We start from the raw sequence: 21,512 nt of genomic DNA, 5'->3' as shown, positions 1-21,512 counted from the left end.
AAAAGTGAAAGTCAGTCATGGATCAGTGTTCAAACTCTTGTATCACATCTTGAATATGACAAAGGTTGGTGACCATTGGATTCTGTGACTGTTCACACTCACTCAATAAGACCACTGAACTGAGGCAGCAGTGGAAATATTGCTGCTGTGTCAGGCCAGTCCAGATGACTTCTGTAGCCACTCAGTGTGTCACCATGACCCTTAGACAAAGTAGCAAAGAAAGCAGTGGATGTGGATTCACCACCACCAGAAAAGAGGAAGACTCAACCATCATTGGGCAAAATGATGCTGTTTTCTTGGGATTTCCATGATATGGTGCAAAAAAGATTATGCTCAATCTCCTGAGATTAAAGGAAGCTGTCCAAGGGAGTGTTTCTGCTCTACAATGCTGACTCTGCTCATTCTGTACAGGAGACTGTCACACAAGCTGCTTGTTTTGGACTTACCCTTATACTCTCGTGACATGCCCCCCTCTCGTCCCCCTCCTCTCACCCCTTCCCAGAGTTCTTCTTCTTTCCTTAGGTGAAATAACCACTGTGTGTCTCATTTTTCAGAATGACAAATAAGTGTTTTTTGAATTGGGACATTTCCCAGACAGTCAAAACTTAAACTTCTGTGAAAAAGGTCTCCACTGTGTCACTTATCGTTGGGAAGGAAGTGTCACAGTGAAGGGTCAGTATGTTGAAGAGAACTAAACCAGTCACCAGTTTTTGTGGTTGCAGCTTGATTTTTTTGATGTGATAATTAAAACATATGACTTCCTCTCATATGTCATCCCTCCCCTCTACCTGTTGGCCACCAAAATTTGACTGCCTACTCCTGGCCTGAGCACTACTGCACAAACAAGCATAAGGATCTTGGCTTCAGAGATGGAAAAAGAAACAAATATAAAATTAATAAATTGGTTTGTGGAAATTATCCTACCAAACAGTGCAGTGGATGACTGACTATCCTATAGAAAAATATGATATGCATTTTATCAAGAATATACACATGAACTTACGACAATGTTAGCATGTGTTAGCCAATAATAGTGCACAGATTTCGGCATCTGGCATTGGGTAGATGTGATTTTCTCTGATTCATGAATTGACACTAATGGTTATGTAATCCCGGGCAATTAAGTTATCTTCTCTCTGAGTAGTATGTTCTTTTTTTCTGGTACCCTGATCAGCTTAGTTAGAGAGGATCACAGTAGTAAGTAAACTCCTGTCAGGTCACATCCTTTTCTGGTCATCCAGATTTTGGTGGTTTTGATTTTCCTAAATCATGTTGGGTGAAACAGAATTGTTTCTTTTGAAAGGACACAGCTGGTATCCTCAATTATCTCATTGTCAGTGGCACCTCACACCCCAGCCACCCACCTTATTTTTCTTACAGGGCTGGAGAAATGGCACAGAATGAAGGAAACTGGAGGTACTGATGAGCTTTCATTGTCAGTCAGCTGCAGTCTCCTAACCTATATTGTCACTTAGCATACACATCTGTCTGCATTTACGAAATCTTTGAAGTTAGCTATAAACTACTCATTGATGATAATTGTAATGCTCTTGTTACAGAGGGGCCTAATTGTATCTCCAGGTGGGAAGCACTACTTGATACAACCACTGCCATCGCGGTTCTTCTCTGTCTCTGGTGATAAGCCACACATATTAATTCACCTGAGGTCTGGATTCCATACAAATGCTTATATTAGCCGCAGATTTGCTGATCATAATTCCACAATTTGGTCGAAGTCACCCAATAAGAGAAATGTAAATGCAGGTATGTTTTATTCATCATTTGCTTTTGAATCTGTTGCAGTGGCCATGTTTGCAGTCAAAATTGCTGGATTTCAGGTCTGTTTGTTATGTAAACCACTTTTTATATAAATCCAAACATGTTTCAGCTCCTTTCTGCCACTGTCACTGGGTGCTCTTTATTCAGCTCTGCAAGATGTAAATGTATTTTATGCAATAATTATTCTAACAAAATTACACATAAAAATAATTGAACAGTTTTTTTCTGTTGTTGTCAGAACTTACTTTTGTTTACATTGTTGGGTTATGTAGAACCCTCTATCACTTACTGTCATCTGCAATTAAATGATATTGCTGTGAATTTTGCTGGCAAGTTCACAAATCACTTTATCTATGACCATAATCTTGTTTTGTGAAAATATTTCAAAACTGCATTTTACAAACCCAAAATCCAGTAATTATGATATGTTTATTTTTGCTTATACCTTTTAATTTACTCCAAATCAAAGCAAAATTGTCCATAGAAATCATGTAAGTAATCGTCAGGGATATCAACATAGGAGTAGAGGCTCTATGTAATATATAATATTTTGCAATTGTGCAAATGTGACTCCAAATTCGATTGTATGCTGCTGATGCATTTTCTCTTTGCACAAGCCATTGAGACTTTCATGTATGATGATTTGTTTGTTTTCATAATCCATTCTTCACTAAGTGCAATAACTAAACAATACAAATAAGTAAACTGGAAATAACAGTAATTCTGATATCATCATAAGGTGTAAGAATATGTATGAAATTCACTGCTGGTACTCTGGTCATTCTTATCTAACTCTGGCAGATTAACACTGCTTGCACAGGCAATTCTGTTGCTAACTGAGCTATCCTAGAACAGTTAACTATCTGCTGCCATGTCTCGAATCTGCCAGGAACTTTAAAAACAGCACGTACTGCACCGTATGAGTATTAATGGGAGTGTACTTAAAAATGACAGAAAAGTTCAACATATATTAATTGTGTACCAATTCTATGCAGTCATTATAACACAAATAAGTAGCTTTTGTAAAGACAGTTACAGTTACTTGTGTAACTCACCTGTCTTTATTACATGGGCCAAGCGAAAGCTACATACACAGGCACTGCATATAAAACTGATGTTAAGTCACTGAGTGTGAGCACTTGTAGGTTTGAGGTATATAACCAAGTAGTTTCAATAAAATGGCCATTTTTAGCTGCTGATGAATCTTCCAGTTTCTATGGCCATAGTCCATCTGGCCAATCAAGAGTAAACTTCTACCACAGTATTTATGTCACTGTCCAACGTCCAACCTGTCAACTGGCAAGATTCAGCAGGACCAAAAGCACCTTTGACAATGTCCAACATAGCTCTGGATGAAATGTCAGGAATGGAGAAGTTTCATCGTACATGACTATACAACTGGGAAAATTCATCAGCATCTACAACTGGTTATGAAAGCCTTCATTGTATGGTGATAACTTTTAACTGAAAGATGACTTTTTCCACAAGTAATGCAGTCACAATTATGCTCTCTGTTTAAATGGATAAATGAAATTGCTACACTGAGTGCATACCATCACAACAAGATTTTCTCAAGTGAGCTGCATTCTATAGGTTTGAAGTTGAGAAGGAAACGTGCCTTGATGCCACTGCCTGCGACACCTGTTCATGTGGAGACAGCAGTTTTCATCGACAGGGATCTGTTTCAGCACATGACTCACAACTTTCCCAGTGACACTGAGCACGAGCTTGTCCGTGTTGTTCTTGCCATGATAAATGCTGTAAGTACCATTGCTGCTGAAACTGTTGACATAATGCCATGTAAAGTTTTCTGCCGTTTAGTATACTTGGTTTTCATTCAGTAACTGTGCCAAAATAAGTAGGTTTACAGATACACACTAGTAGAAGTCTGAGTATTGCTGTCGAAATATGCCTGCCAAAGAAGATACGAGGGTCGTTCAATAAATAATGCCCCGCATTTTTTTGAAAAGCCATTAATATACATAGACAAACGTCATTGTTGGTGCTTCATATTTAATGTTTTTTCTGTGTACCGGTAAAGTTTCGAATAGTTCTGGCAGATGGCAGAGCCATAGTAGGACTCACGTTACAAGCAGCATGCTATTATTGAATTCTTGCGTGCAGAAAAAGAAACTGTGGTGAACATCCATAAACATTTGTCTGCAGTGTATGGTGATTCTGCAGTTGATAGGAGTACAGTTGGGTGATGGGTAAAGAAAGTTACAGCCTCAGGAAATGCAGAAACAGAGCTCCACGAGCAGCCATGCTCCAGTCATCCTATCACAGCCACTGCACCAGACATAATGAATCATGCAGATGCCATTATTTGTGCCAACTGGCATAGCACAAGATGACAATTGGCTCTACAGTTGTTGGTCAGCATTGTAAGTGTGTCTGCAATGATAGAGACTCTTGGATATTCAAAGAGGGGCTCACAATGGGTTCCACAAATGCTAAAGTGGACCACAAGATTCAAAGAAAGGCTATTTCAATGAATTGTCAACTCTTAAAGATTCTCTACATACAGAGATCCTGTGGTGGTTGCACACTACAAAAACTATTCAAAATTACTAAGAAAAGTTACTAAAAACCAAAGGATATGCATGTAATGTCATAAATCAGTAATACCGACAACAGACTTAAGATTGATTGCTTTACTAAACCATGAAACAATTTAAATTGTATGGATTTCATCATGTAAAACATTGAAATTCTTATGGCTTAAAATTAATTTCTTAAACAGTAACTGGCAATGAATTTTTTAAATCTTATTATATTTGTTTTTTTATAGTCATAGTTAATTATTACTTCTATATACATATGATAAATGATACTTCTTATAACACATATCTTGTTGTAGTTTAGGTACTGCATTACCACGTAAAAGCTATTTCAGTTTTGTTTTTAAAGAGTTCATCATATCTATATCTTTTATACACTGCAGTAATTTGTTACATAATATGATGACATTGTACAATAAACTCTACTGAGTTTTAGCCTTATTTTTCTGTCCAAATACAAATCGTAGCAGTTTCTGGTTTTATAATCATGTACTAAGCAATTTTTAATATAGTTGTCCATACTTTTTTTAACTTATATAACACTCTGAAAAATATATTCACAAGGTACAGCCATATGTCCAGTAATTTGAAAAGCTTGAGGCAGTGAGCTGCATTTCCACTCTTAGTCATTACACGTATTGCTCTTTTTTCAGTACGAATACAGTTTGAATATTTTTCTTATCCACTCCCCAAAAAGTATGCCAAAGCTATAACAGAATAAGTAAAATATACTGATCTGATTCGTGAAATATCATACTGATGTAAGAATTCGAAGGGCACAGCATGCTGTAGACATTCTACTACTAAGAATTTTTACATGTGCTTCCCAACTTAATTGACAATCAACATGAATTCCTAGAAATGTTGTGCTTTCCACAAATTTTATAACTTCATTATTTATTTTCAGGTTGCTGTAATCTTGCTCTCTGCTTATACCAAAGTTCATAGTGCCTGTTTTCTTTATAGTAAGAGTGGCTCTATTGTTTATTGTCCATTCATTTATGCTGCTAAGTGTATCTTCAGTTTTCTAGTCATTTGTCAGTGATCAGTACATTACAGTCAACTGCAAGCAATATTGATTGTCCATGCTTGATTCTTTGTGGGAAATCATTTATGTAAACTGTAAACAGTACTGGACCTAGCAGCTACCATGTGGTGCCCCTGTATTTATATATTTAGGGTCAGAAGTATGTTTTTCAGTATATTTGGAGCTACTTGATATATGTATAATTTCATCAACTGCACTTTATTTTCTAGATAAATCTAAAAACACTTTTTCACCTCTCCCATATTTCCATTTCATCCAGCTTATTTAACAGTACTTTGTGGTCAACTGTGTAGAAAGCTTTTGTTAGATCGAGGAGTATACCTGTTGTATAATTCCCTTTATCCAGTGTCTTGTCAGATATGTTGTCGCCAGTTCAGTAACTTTCCCTGATCATAAACCGAATTGGTCATTGGAAAGGAGGCTACATTTATTTAAATAGTTCATAAGTCTGTCTTTTATCAAGGTTTCTATGCTGAAGTGCCAAAGAAATTGATATAGACATGATTATTCAAACACATAGATACGTAAACAGGCACAAAGATACGTAAACAGGCACAATGCGGCACTGTGGTTGCAATGCCTATATAGGACAACAAGTGTCTGGCGCAGTTGTTAGATCAGTTGCTGCTGCTACAATGACATGTTATCAAGATTTAAGTGAGTTTGAACATGATGTTATAATCAATGCATGAGCGATGGGGCACAGCATCTCTGAGGTAGCAATGAAGTGGGGATTTTCCTGTATGACCGTTTCACAAGTGTATACTGTGAATATCAGGAATGTGCTAAAACAACAAATCTCCAACATTGTTGCGGCCAGAAAAAGATCCTGCAAGTACGGGACCAATGACAACTGAAGAAAATCATTCAACATGACAGAAGGGCAACCTTTCTGCACATTGCTGCAGATTTAAAGGCTGGACCTTCAACAAGTGTCAGCATGCAAACAATTAAATGAAACATCATCGATATGGGCTTTCAGTGCTGAAGGTCAACTCATGTATCCCTGATGACTTCATGATACAAAGCTTCACGCCTCGCCTGGAGCCGTCAACAGCAACATTGGGCTGTTGATGACAGGAAAGATGTTGCCTGGCCGAATGAGTCTTGTTTCAAACTGTATTGAGCAGATGGACGTGTACATGTATCCATATCAGCAGAGGGCTTTTCAAGCTGGAGGAGTCTCTGTAATGGTACGGGGTATGTGCAGTTGGAGTGATACGGGACCCTTGCTTCTAAATATGACTCTGACAGGTGACACATACGTAAGCATCCTGTCGGATCATCTCCATGAGTCAAGTCCATTGTGCATCCTGACAGTCTTGGACAATTCCAGCAGGACAATACGACATCCCACACATCCAGAATTGTTACAGAGTGGCTCCAGGAACATTCTTCTCAGTTGAAACACTTTCGCTGGCCACCAAACTCCCCAGAATGAACATTATTGAGCATATTGGGATGCTTTGCAACGTGCTATTCAGAAGAGATGTCCTCCCCTTTGTACTCTTACGGATTTATGGACAGCCCTGTACAATTCATGGTGTCAATTCCCATCAGCACTACTTCAGACATTAGTTGAGTCCATGCCATGTCGTGTTGCAGCACTTCTGAGTGCTCGCGGGGGCTTTACACGATATTAGTCAGGTGTACCAGTTTATTTGGCTCTTCAGTGTATTGTCTTTCTACAGCAAGAGAGTAGTGATAGTGGCCTATATTTTCTACATTTCAGTGTCATTTCTTTGAAGAGAGACAGTAATTTAGCATATTTTAAGTAGTAAGGAGAGCAATCCCATTTGAATGTTTGGTTTATAGGCAGCTAACAATGATGTTACATTCTCTACACAGTCCTTAATCATACAAAGTGGTACTTCATCTAAACCTGCTGAAATTTTGTTTTTCAGTTTGCAATTTGCTTTATAGACTCACTCTTTGTTGTGATTATATGGAATTTAGTGACACAAGACAAAGGACAACCAGTCACTTTAGTAGATGCTGATTGTCCTTTGTCTTGTGTAAAAGATGAGTCACAGGTAGCAAATATATTTAATAATCATTTGTTAAATACAGTAGAAATTATAGGGAGAAAGAGTTCAAGAGAGAAATCACAGCACTCTCATTAAATTCAGTCATTTGAATGTACCACTGACTTCCTTTTCTGAAACTAATAAAATTACATATTTTCTCAGAAATAAAAGCTCATCTGGTTTTGATGGTGTTTCCAGTAGAGTACAAAAGATTTGGTCCCATATGATAAGCCATGTCATATCTGAAATATGTAAAGCATCACTAAGTCAAGGAATTTTTCCAGAGAGGCTGAAATATGCTATTGTCAAGCCTTTCTTTAAGAAAGGTAATAGGAGAGATGTCAAGAACTACCAGCCTGTTTCACTGCTGACATCATTTTCCAAAATCTTTGAGAAGGTGATGTATTGTAGAATACAAAATTTTGATAAGTATCTCACCTGAGCAACAATGATATCATCAGCAAATCACAGATTGGATTTCAGAAAAAGTGTTCTACTGAGACTGCCAGTTATGTGATCACTCACTACATTTTACAGGCATTAAATAATAAAATAATGCCACTTGGTATTTTCTACAGCCTATCAGCCTATTTAGGGCATTTGACTGTGTGCCAATCACAGTATTCTCTTCCATAAATTGAAGTTTTATGGGACTCATGGTATAGCCAACCAATGGAAAACATCATATCTAACAAAAAGAATGCAGAAAGTTGCACTTAGTAATTCAACCAATATAATCTAGGGACATTATTCTGACAGTGGAGTTCCCCAACTCTCTGTCTCAGGTCCACTATTGTTCCTCCAATATGTTAACGATCTTCCATCTAATATACAACAAGAAGAATTGTTTCATTTTGCAGAAGACACAAGTACTGTAATCAATCTAAGTATACATACAGAAACAAAAGAAATAGTAAACATTGTTCTTAAAAGTATCATTGACTGGTTTTCTGTGAATTCTCACCTTCAAATTTTAAAGAGAGACAACATATTCAGGTCAGCATATCTAGAGGTTACTACACCAATGATAAGTGTAACATATGGTGACTTAAGTGTCCAAATTGATAAGAATTTAAACTGGAAAAAGCATATTTTGGAGCTCCTAAAACAACCTTGTTCAGTTACATTTGCACTTAGAATCACTGGAAATCATGGGAGAGACAAATCAGTAAGTTGACATATTTGTATATTTTCACGCAATAATGTTATATGGAATAATTTTCTGAGGTAACTCATCTTTAAGAAAGAAAGTCTTCATTGCTAAAAACATGCTGTAAGAATAATATGTGGCACTCACCCATGATCATTTTGTAGACATGGAGTTAGACACTTTCACTGCTACTGCACAGAATATTTATTCCCCTGTGAAGTTGTTGTAAATAATGCATTGCAGTTCAACCAGAATGGAAAATGGCATTCATCACTGCACATTAAGGTTGTCTTTTGCACAAGAAGGGGTGCACAATGGTGCAACTGAAATTTTTGATAACTTACCCAGTGCTATATAATGTCTGACATGCAGCAAACTAAAGTTTGAAAACAAACTGAAAAAGTTTCTCTTCAACAACTCATTCTATTCCATAGAAGTATCTGTATTACTGCAATGTGTGAAAGGTGATGGATAGGAATTACCAATTTTTTTTCTTTTTTTTTTAAAAAAGAAAGAAAGAATGAAAGAAAGGTGGGGTGAAGGGGGAGAGAGAGAACTTTTAGATATTCAGCATGTTAGCCACATTTGCAAATTAATTTGTGAAATGAATGTAAAATGGGTCATTCCACCTCATTATGATTTATCATGTGAATGATCCATGGAGCATGAAAATATCTATGCATCATTTTTCTGTATGTTTCAAAGTTTTTCCATGGTTGTCCTTTAAAACCTCAGCAGCACATATGAAAAGCTCTGTGTTGTAGAAGTGGTTTATCTATACGGCACATACTATGGGTCTCCTGCTCCCTGAGGCCCTGTATCCCAGTGCCTGGTTTTAACAGTTTTTGTTCATGTTACTTGTATACACTGTAACTGACCAAATGACCACGGTGTTCCTATATCTGTTCTAATTGGGAACCACTTTTCCAGGTTTTTACCATTGCTCTTCTAACTGACAAGCAGAAAAGACAGTTGCATGCAGTTGCACACACTTACCTGTACAGACTGTCTGGATACTGATTACAAAATATTACAGATTATCTTGAAACATAAAAAACATTGTATTATAAACTTATAATTTTAGATCTGTGGATATAAAAGCTTTTTCACATTGTGCTCTATACAACTGTGCCACACACTAAAACACTGTGTTTAGCAGTGGAAGCTAAAGAAGAGTTAGTGAAAGAAGGTCCATGATAGTTGCAGTGGGCCCAGCATAGCTGTTTCGCACATCCAGTTCAACCAGTAGCACAAAGCGATTTGTGTATATATCTCTGTGGTCTCAGTGTTGTAGCAGCACTTCAGATGACTACTGACTGCAGTGCTGTCAGTTGTCAGAGGACTATTTTTGCTGACTCTGCTATGGAAACCTGATACCGTGACATTTATCGGGAGTCAATGAGCTCACAGTCATATCTGAATGAGTCAAAAAGTCAAGCACACATAAAAACTGAGCAGAAATGTGCTGAACCATGGTAGACAAATGTTTGGCAAAGCTTTAAAATACAATCAGTGAGAGGTATGCGAAACAGGAATAAGAAAGAACAAAAAAATTGCGCTACATGATCATTAACCTCAATGCAAATGAACAGCTTTCCAGCTTTTAGGGTATTCAGTTTTGCTTAGTGTACTATTACATTTGATGTGTGACTGCATCAAAAAATGATTTTTACCTGAGTTTTGTAACACTTTAAGGCAAACAGTATCTGTTGACCAATATTGTGGTACAAGTTATTCATAAGTAACAGCAGAACAGAACATGTAACTAAAATTCTTGTACAAATTTGTAATAAGTAATATGTGGTTAAATAAAGTAGCATAGCAAAGAATATATTCATCAAATCAAATTACCTTCCATTAGAAATGTGTAATGCACATGACAACTGCGATATCACTTTCAAAATGATGGAGAGCAGCAGTGAGTCATTGTTTCTTTTCTAGATTTATGAAAGCAAATCCAGATTCAAGTCTTGAATGAACTGTCACAGAAGCCCAAACAACAGGGGTTGACATACTACGATATGTGTTAAAACTTTGAAATACTGCACTGATGATGGCTAGCTGCTAGCTGAAATCTGGATTTGCTTGCTGGAAAGGGAACAATGACTGATTGCTGCTCTCCATCATTTTGAAATTGATATTCATCAAATATTGGAAAATAGAAATACATGTCACTGACTTATTATTTCCAGTGCTTTAAAAAGATTGTGCAACCATGTGCACAAAACCCTAAACAGTATTATTATTTTCAATTCAAAACTGTTAGCATTTAAGTTTTCTGTTAAAAACTGGGCAGTGTGCTTATGTGGGCCCCATGATTGTATCATGCCCGTAACATGTGCTATGACCTCTGGTCACAGTTCTTCATGAACCGAGTCCTACCACTGAGCTGTTGAAGCAATTGTGAATAAAACTAACAAGCATCACATATCATATAAAAAAAAATTGTGCCACACCATGACACCAGACTGTCAGGAAATGTGAGAACAAATGGTTCATCTCATCATTGCTTTCATAAAGAAATATGCTATTGATTACTACTATTTTTGCGAAAAGATTACCCATAGGTATTGTATCGAGGCAGGGAGATATGAGTTGGGGTTGTGTTATTGCGATTATTATTTTCACTAGCGACCTCCCACAGCATGATCATTCCATTTTCACACGTATCTGAAATGACCACTCTCTCAATGCAAGACCAACCTTCATACGATTTTCAAATATTCAGGGCTGCTTACCACTTCACCAGTTACACGGCGTTGACAATAGAGGTGTCCTCCCTACAACAGCACTATCTGGAGTAATACGTTTCCTTTCAATACAGCAGTAAGTTCCTTCAGTCTCCAATTTTTCTTGCTCATCCACAACCCATGCCACTTCTGCTAAATGAGATTACGTATCTCCAACTTGAATTGCCATTAATATGGAGATTATATTTCATATGAGAGTTAGTTACTAACTATTTGCATTCAGTTTTTATATTTTGTTATAATAATTCAAAATTTGCAGTAATGTCAAGTTTTGACATAACCATCTGACTTCACAACACACTTGGTCCATTGTTGCACAAGTTCCCCAATATCACGGAGATATGTATATACATTTTTTTTTTTTTTTTTTTTTTTTTTTTTTTTTTTTAGCAACAATCATACTTCACCTTGTTCCAAAGAATACCACTGTAATGGGCAATGGTTTACTTTATGTTAACTCCTTTCTCAATTAATGTTACCAAACTGGTTATTTTGAATCCCTTAAGCCATGAACATAAATTTCTACTCATGAATATTTTTTTGGCAGCATAATCCGCCTTTTGCTTGCTCATTCAATGTAATGAATCTATGTTTCTTCTCTAGTCACATTTAGTTTCAGTTTCACCTCCATTAGCCTGGAAGTCTATTAAGTGCAGTCAGATTACCAAGCAATTGTTCTTGTCCTCTTTATTTTCTTGTTCTGGGACATATCTCGTAGACCACATTATGTTTGATCTCGTATGTAGGTTTATGACTAATATGCATTTGGTTTGCCACTTCATTAACAGTCATTCATCACATATTGATACCAAGAGCATGGCCTTTCTCTTGCTGGCATCAGTAGTTTATGTGGCCTGCCATCTGTCTCTTTCATCGTGCTTCACATATGTGCAATTGCTTTTGAAATGTTCAACCCACTGGTAAACGTTTCAACAAAAAACTTCTGTTCCACTTTGATAAAAATGTGCAGCAGCCCAGCCACATTAACTTAACATCAGCAACATAAATTGATATGGTAGCATTGGAACTTCTTCACCAATCATTGTTAAACTGTTACAATATGTTGCTGATTTATATCTATATTCAACCACAACATTTCCCTCGAATAGCTGCCCTAGTCTAAGTCTCTTTTTCCCTTAGTCTAAGTCACTGTACCACATTACTTTATGATTGCCTAATAAAATGCAGACTAGAAATATTACCCCACAAATCATAAAGTAGTGTGTTTAATCACAAACCTGTGGAGAATTTTGCTTAGCCAATTCAGTTAGGAGACTATATGACACTATTAACAACTACACATTCCTGGAACTAATCTATGCTCTGATTAGACATATGCTACTGAAGCTAGAGATAGTTTTAACCATTCTCTGTGCATTGGTCCGAGTTTGGCGGTGGATAGGAGATAGGGAGAGGGAGTCACATTCCACCACAGTGTGCCTCTTTACGGATCGCAGGTGTATCATACTTAATTGGATTATGGTGTGGTCTTTTGCCACAGTGGTATCAAGTTAACACTCAACAAAAAGACAAAATACTCCACGTTGCATATGAATCTGCATCAGCACAATACCTTCAACAGGACTCTATTTTATTACAAATTTAGAAGTGGACAGCATTCTTTTTGACTTTCATTTGTAATTTACATTTCTAGTCACTTTATTGTTGGCAGGACATTAAACTTTAGCCTAATTTACTTTTTTAGTGAGTTGTAAAATTGTTGTAAATTGAAATGAATGCAGCTCCTGGTCAGTAATGTTCCTATCCAACAAAATAATTGCATTTATTAACTGTGCAAATACCTCCTCAAATTTTGTACTGATACTTGATAAGTGTGTAAGAGTTTTCATTCCTTCTTTCAGGTTCAGTTATTATATCATGATCCATCTCTGGGTAGGCATGTGAATTTTGTGCTCAAGAGATTGGAAATCCTCCACACAGATCCGCCAGGTCTTCATCGTCACCACAACATTGATACATTTCTCAGTAGTTTCTGTTCATGGCAGAGTACTCAAAATACTGGCACAGATTCTGATCCATTCCATTGGGATCATGCACTCATTCTTACTGGTCTGGATCTCTACGTTGTCAGCAAAAATGGAAAGCTCAGCAGTCAAGTAGTTGGTGAGTTCTTGCAAATCATTAGGTAGTGAAAGTGTTTCAAATGTGCAGTTTTTTTGCTTTTTGTATATAATCTTCTTTTACGTTTCTGATATGTCTCTAACAGATGCTGAATATTAGCAAAGTAGGCTCTAATTATAAATAAGCCAGTAAATATTCATTTCCAATATTTAAGTGGTAAATTTTAGGGTTGTGGTAGACGCAAAAAAATCAACAGGCAATTTCTCTTCTTATGTCAACACATAAAAGCCTTCAAAATGATTAGTAATAGGGCTTTTCATTAGTTGATACAGGGACAGGAACTGTCCATTGTCTTTTTTCATCTATTACACCATTTCTTCCCTTAAACTTGCCTCTGGAAACAAAGTAAATATTTTATTATGTACAAATTCATTTCATTCTCACAATGGCCAGATAAATTAAGAAAAATTATTTGTTTCAGGCCTGGCTCCTGTTGCTGGTATGTGTGCTCCAACAAGCAGCTGTACTGTGAATGAGGGACGCCATTTTGAAAGTGTTTATGTTGTGGCTCATGAGATTGGACACAAGTGAGGAAAACTGCAGTATAGGCCTAAACATAATCTTGGTATATCATTTCGAACATTGACCAGATGTGTTAAAAATGTTCATAAATTATGGATTAACCACTATGAAATGCATACACTTGCTTATTTCTCCAATAAAATTCTGTAATAGGGTAAATCCTTAAGCAAAAGGGCATAACAATATGCCCTACAGCACAAGAACTACTGTGCAATTCCAGTCTATCTGTAATTCATACTGACTTATTCCTTAAAAATTATAGGTCCTTGTGATCTCTAAGCTTTCCTGGCACATAAACTTTTTGAATAGATCATTAGTAATGTTAAATGGAAAATCTGTTAAAACCACTGATATTTCTGTGGGCAATGTCCCTGTCATCCTCAAGGTACAAACTGCAGTTTCTGTTGAAGCATCTTATGCAGTATCCTTTAGCTCCAGCTTCTGTTCCTCATTGAGAATATACTGACAATAATTCAGGGTAAAGTGGCACTCCACTATATTGCAGCTTAGATATATCAGCATACCTGAACACTGCCTACTGCACACTATAAACAAGAATAACAGGATGTATTGAATCATGAGCAACACTGCTCTAATTAATATCCTTGCACTTCACTCTATGAGGGAATTTGAAGAACATTAAGTATACCACCCAGATGGTATTAGAGAGGAGCTAGTTGTGCAAATGATCACTTACTTTGAACAAATTCAACACAAACTTCAGATGTACAAATGAATATGCTGATATTGGTCAGTGTAATGAATGTAAATATATTGAAAAGATAGTGTCATTTTCCTTTTTTGCCATATTAATTTGATTTGTTCACAACTAGTTTCTTCGTTCTACACCATTCTCAGATGATTTTCTGGCTCTACAATAGAAAACTATGTCCTACATTTTGAAGTGTCAGTGTCTTGAAATTTGTATTTTCTATTTGTTTCGGTTCACAAATGCTATCGTATTGGTTTGATGCCTTGACAAGTCAATATATAAGACATAGTTTTCTATTGCAGAAACACAAAATCACTTAGGAATGGCCTAGAAGGTTGAAACTAGTTTTTGAACAAATAAAATTAATTCAGAAGAAGTGGAAAATGACACAATCTTTTAATAAATTCAGTGCTGGTGAACCACTATAAAGAAAATGTAAACAACACATAACATTTTAAAATACCCAGTATATTTTATTGAAGCAACTATTTGACATCTTCAAGTGGTTGCAATAATCACTGCTGCAAGAGATGACTAGTGATAATTGTATGGCAAGGTCCAAATTTAAGTTTGGCAGTTGCTGCTTGAATATCACTATCCACAAAGAGAGGCGAGACAACAAGGTGACACCAATGAATACTCAGCAGTTCCCCCAAATCATGTCTTTAGATTTCAACTTTCCAGTACATTCACAGTAGTTAGTGCCAAATTGTATGTAATCTTTATGGTGGTGCAAAAGGTTAAGCATCTTTGAACAAATAAATTTCTGCTTCACTTCTCTCAGCACATTAGAAAAACTGTAACTAACATACCTAGCAAAAAAATACAGGGCTAATTTTCTCTTCTGTAAACAAATGGAGAACCAAATATCATTCTGATGGGTAATGGGGGACATACTTATCTGCAAAAATGAGCAAACAGACAAAGCAGCTGCAACACAATGCTCCAGTCCCCTACAAGCTGTCATCTCACTGTTCAGTCAGAGAGCTAAGGACCTGTGTAATAGCTTCTCTATTATCAGAAACTGTAAGGAGGGCCACAGTCACACAAGGGGTGATCCCTGTGGTTAATGGGTCCAGGCGGACAGGTTTTTTAGGTTAAAGCCAACGTCCAGACAAACAACAACCAAGATAAATAGAATAAAAGAAACTTCATGTACAGTAAATAGGGGCAAAGCTAAGGGCAGTATAACTTGCTTCATAGAAATATCAGGGGAATAAAAGATAAAGTAGATGAGCTATTAGTGTGTTTAGATGACCTCAAAAATAAGAATAAGATTGATGTACTCTGTCAATCTGAACACCATATAACTGTGGGGATGGATAGTGTCAGTATAAATAGATATAATTTAGCATCTTACACTTGTACACAATCTGTATATTGAGCAAGCAGTAAAGGAGACAAAAGAAAAATTCAGAGAAGGTATTAAAATCCATGGAGAAGAAATAAAGAACTTTGAGGTTTGCTGATGACATTGTAATTCTGTCAGAGACAGCAAAGGACTTGGAAGAGCAGTTGAGTGGAATGGACAGTGTCTTGAAAGGAGGCTATAAGATGAACATCAACAAAAGCAAAATGAGGATAATGAAATGTAGTCTAATTAAGTTGGGTGATGTTGAGGGAATTAAATTAGGAAATGAGACACTTAAAGTTATAAGGGAGTTTTGCTATTTGGGGAGCAAAATAACTGATGATGGCCGAAGTAGAGAGGATATAAAATGTAGACTGACAATGGCAAGGAAAGCGTTTCTGAAGAAGAGAACTTTGTTAACATCAAGTATAGATTTAAGTGCAAGGAAGACGATTCCGAAAGTATTTGTATGGAGTGTAGCCATGTGTGGAAGTGAAACATGGACAATAAATAGTTTGGACAAGAAGAGAATGGTAGCTTTTGAAATGTGGTGCTACAGAAGAATGCTGAAGATTAGATGTGTAGATCACATAACTAATGAGGAGGTATTGAATAGAATTGGGGAGAGGAGGAGTTTGTGGCACAACTTGACTAGAAGAAGGGATTGGTTGGTAGGATATGTTCTGAGGCATCAAGGAATCACCAATTTAGTATTGGAGGGCAGTGTGGAGTGTAAAAATCGTAGAGGGAGACCAAGAGATGAATACACTAAGCAGATTCAGAAGGATTTAGGTTGCAGTAGGTATTGGGAGATGAAGAAGCTTGCACAGGATAGAGTAGCATGGAGAGCTGCACCAAACTAGTCTTAGGACTGAAGACACCAACAACACACTTGTAGATCTAGGATGGGTAAAGGAGGAGTTGCCATTTCATAGTACAAGGGTATAAATACAAAACTTTAGAAGTAAGTAAATTTTGTGACAATAAGCACTTTGAGTTTTGTGCATGTGAACTTCAGCTAGATACTGTAGTATTGGTATTAGCAACAGTATACAGGTCCCAATTATGAGACTGGGAGCTATCCATAAAAAAGTTTGACTCCTTATTATGCTGTCAGCCAGACAAAAAGAAGAAGTTATTAATCTGTGGTGATTTCAATGTAAACTTTGTAAGTAATTCTGATAGGAAAAATGAACTAGAAGTGTTATTAACAACATATAACTTAGAATCAGTAGTAAATTTCCCTACATGTATAGCTCAAGACAGTAGCACTCTAATAGATAATGTATTTGTACAGAAAAAGGATGCAAAACAAACACATGCTTTCCCTGTGGTAAATGGATTGTCAGCCCATGATGCACAACTGAGTAACTTACAAAACCTAACGAGATGTACAGTTCAGAAACCATTAAGTAAAAGTGTGAGGTTGCTCCAGCCAGTATCTATGGAGCACTTCACAGAAAGTTTAAGAAATGTTAATTGGGGAGATATTTATAATGAGCCAAATGCTAATGATACATGCAACATATTTCTTGATAAATTTATACCCCTTTTTGAGCATTGTTTCCCAAAGAAAATTACCAAATGTAACTCCACGCACTTTCCAAAGAAACCTTGGATTACTACAGGTATTAAAGTGTCTTCAGAAAGAAAAGGAAAACTGTATGAGACAGAAAGAATTAGTAAAGATCCAGAAGTAGTTTTACACTATAAAAATTATTGTAACACACTGAGAAAAGTTGCATGGAAATCAAGAAATCTTTATGTTAGAGAAGAAATTAACAACTCCAGCAATAAAATCAAATCAATATGGAATGTTGTTAGAAGGGAGACAGGAAAAGTAACCACAGGGGTAGGTAGTATTACTATTAAAGAGAATGAGACCATCCTAACCAACAGTACACAGGTACCTAATGTATTTAACAACCATTTCTTAAGTGTAAGAGAAAAAATTGGTGAGAATAGTTCAAAAGAAAAAGCCAGGCAGTACATGGAAGAGTCAGTTTTGAAAAATTTTGGTCAGATTAAGTTTCACCTAACAACCTCTTGTGAAATAAGTAAAATTATTAAATCTTTGAAAAATAAATATTCTGTTGGAGTAGATGACATCTCTTTAAAACAATGTGGAGCAATTACAGCTGATGTTCTGCATCACATGTGTAATGCATCACTAACTCAAGGTATTTTCCCAGGTTAAAATATGCCATTGGTAGGCCTCTCTACAAATAGGGGGACACCACAGATGTCAATAATTATCAGCCAGTATCCTTGCTTACAGCATTTTCAAAAATCTTCAAGAAAATAATGTACTCAAGAGTGGTTAGCCATCTCAACAGTAATGGGATACTTAGTAAATCACAGTTCGGATTTCAAAAATGCTGTTCCACAGAGACAGCAATATATAATTTCACTGTCTACATAATAGAGTCTTTAAATAGTAAAATGTCACCAATAGAAATTTTCTGTGAGTTGTCCAAAGCATTTGACAGTGTGAACCATGACATTCTGTTACAGAAATTACAATTCTGTGGTATAAATGGAATATCATATGAGTGGTTTAAGTCATACCTACAGAACAGGAAACAAAAAGTTTCTTTATATGGGTCAAGTGATTTAAATAAGTTTGCCACTCCATCTAACTGGGGTGAAATTACGTTAGATGTTCCACAGTGTTCAATCAAGAGGCCCCTTCTGTTCTTGATATATGTGAATGACTTCCCTTCTTATCTGAAACAAGAAGCTGAACTGACACTGTTTCCTGATGATGCGAGCATAATTATTAATCCACTAAAAGAAACTCCAATTGAAAAGATACAAATAAGGTCTTTGGAAAAGTCATGAATTGGTTTTCTGCAAATGGGCTTGCTCTAAACTTTGAAAAAAACACAGTGAATCCCATTTTCTGTTGCAAAAAATGTAGTTCCTTCAGTAAATATAACACATCAGCAGAAGTCAGTAGATGGGGTAGGGCATATTAAGTTTTTGGGTGTACATGTAGATGAGAATCTTAATTGGAAAATTTATATTTTGAATCTTCTAAAGGGACTAGGTTCAGCAACTTTTGCAATCAGAATAATTGCCAATTTTGAGGATATAGAAATTAGTAAGCTAACATATTTTTGCTCTCTGATGTCATATGGAATAATATTTTGGGGTAACTCAACGCTTAGACAAAAAGTATTCACTGCTCAAAAGAAAGTGGTCAGAATAATGTGTGGGGTTCATAATCGCACATCTTGTAGGCATCTTTTTAGAAGATTGCGAATTTTTACAACAGCCTCACAGTACATTTACTCACTAATGAAATTTGTTCTCAACGACATAGACTAGTTTAAAAACCAGTGATATTCATGATTATAATACCAGAAAAAATAAAGACTTACACTATTATTTACTCAACCTATCTTTGACATGCAAAGGGGTAAAATATGCTGCTATAAAATTTTTTTACAAATTACCAGATGAAATAAAATGGCTGACAGACAGCAGTAATAGCTTAAAAAATTAATTGAAATCATATCTCCTTGACAACTCCATCTATACCATAGATGAATTCTTGAATAGGAATAAATAAATCTACAAATATAGTATATGCATGTTGTGCCATTTAAGGGAATAGGGTAAATAATAGAAATATTAATCATTAACTCTGTGCACTTGACACGTTCCACATCGTTACCGCTACTGTACCGTGCGACTGATCAATGGAACACACAACCAACTTACTAAGGATAGCAAATGGTGAGGAGCAATTGCCAATGATCACTGTCTGTCAATAACGTACTTACAAAACCAGCCAGATGCATCTCTGAGTAAGACACCTCACTAATGTGTGGTGCTAGCGGCACACAGATTACTGTACTCTAGATTTTATATTTTGAAGGTAGAGGAGAATCAAACTTAAGTGGGAACCTGTCCTCTACTTTAAATTACAATAACATCATCATATTAAAACTTCATATTAAAACTTCCAGAATTTAATGTATTGCCTGGGCTCCAGCAGAAGATATTAATGAAGTGAATGATGTACCAGTACTGTTTCTATCCTTCACATCAATAACACCACCACTTCAGTTCTGTTAATAGTGCTATGAATGTTCTTTAACAGTGGTCTGCAATTGGTCTCTCTCTCTCCTTCACTCTCTCCAACTACATACATACTCTGCAAGCCAACAAGATGAATGGTGCAGCATACTTTGTATCACTGCTGGTGACTCCCTTTCGCTTCCATTTGCAAATGGAGCAATGACCTATATGCTTCCATATGAAGCCCTGGTTCTCTTATCTTGTCTTAATGGTCCTTATACAAGATGTGCATTAGCAGCAGTAGAAAGATTCTTTAGTCTGTTGTAAATGTTGGTTCTCTAAATTTTCTCAACAATATTGCATGTAAAGACATGGCTTCCAATTTGAGTTCACGGAGAATTTACATAATATCTGTGTACTGACAGAAACTATCGGCAAAAATCTAGCAGAATGCCTCTGAATTGCTGTGATGTCTTCCTTTAATCTGATCTCATACGAATACTGAAAACCAGAACTTTATTAAAGACTGGGCCACGGAAGTGTTCTATACATGGTCTCCTTTATAGATAATCTACACTTTCCTAGAACTCTCCAAATAAACTGAAGTCAACCATTTGCCTTCCATACAAGTGACCTTGTGTGTTCATTCCATTTTATGTCTCTTAAAAACATTACATCAAGATAGTTAATCAATGTGACTGAATCAAACAGCACACAACTAATACTAAATTTGCACTGAATTTACTCATCTGTTGTAACTTACGTTTTTCCATATTTAAAGCAAGATGCTATGCATCATACCAAATAGAAATTCTGACAAAACCACCCTGTATCCTCCTATAGTCACCCAAAAATGAAACTTTCCAGTATGCTCCAGCACCATCAGCGAACAATCACAAACTGAAACTTCCTGGCAGATTAAAGCTGTGTGCTGGACCGAGACTCAAACTCGGGACCTTTGCCTTTCGCGGGCAAGTGGTCCACACTTGAGCACTTGCCCGTGAAAGGCAAAGGTCCCGAGTTTGAGTCTCGGTCTGGCACACACTTTTAAACTGCCAGGAAGTTTCATATCAGCGCACACTCCGCTGCAGAGTGAAAATCTCATTCTGGAAACATCCCCCAGGCTGTGGCTAAGCCATGTCTCCGCATTATCCTTTCTTTCAGGAGTGCTAGTTCTGCAAAGTTTGCAGGAGAGCTTCTGTAAAGTTTGGAAGGTAGGAGATGAGATACTGACAGAAGTAAAGCTGTGAGGACGGGGTGTGAGTCATGCTTGGGTATCTCAGTTGGTAGAGCACTTGCCTGTGAAAGGCAAAGGTCCCAAGTTTGAGTCTCGGTCTGGCACACAGTTTTAATCTGCCAGGAAGTTTCATATCAGCGCACACTCCGCTGCAGAGTGAAAATCTCATTCTGGAATCACAAACTGCTGCTCAGCCTATCTGTCAGG

The 21,512-nt window shown here is 36.7% G+C and overlaps 1 protein-coding gene across 1 annotated transcript in view; it reads left to right on the top strand.

Moving 5' to 3' along the window:
• The window catches only part of LOC126474975 (A disintegrin and metalloproteinase with thrombospondin motifs adt-1-like), a 151,848-nt gene that overhangs the window by 35,489 nt on the left and 94,847 nt on the right, over positions 1-21,512 (top strand). The window contains exons 2-5 of the mRNA XM_050102498.1: positions 1,560-1,764; positions 3,373-3,539; positions 13,178-13,439; positions 13,879-13,984. Coding sequence (XP_049958455.1) covers positions 3,402-3,539; positions 13,178-13,439; positions 13,879-13,984 — 506 coding nt within the window. The 5' untranslated portion in view covers positions 1,560-1,764; positions 3,373-3,401. The remainder of the gene's footprint in view (positions 1-1,559; positions 1,765-3,372; positions 3,540-13,177; positions 13,440-13,878; positions 13,985-21,512) is intronic.

The sequence above is a fragment of the Schistocerca serialis genome, chromosome 4 (assembly GCF_023864345.2).
Source record: "Schistocerca serialis cubense isolate TAMUIC-IGC-003099 chromosome 4, iqSchSeri2.2, whole genome shotgun sequence".
Classification (NCBI taxonomy): domain Eukaryota; kingdom Metazoa; phylum Arthropoda; class Insecta; order Orthoptera; family Acrididae; genus Schistocerca; species Schistocerca serialis.
The sequence above is the reverse complement of the archived record's forward strand: the minus strand, read 5'-3'. Positions and strand labels throughout refer to the sequence as shown.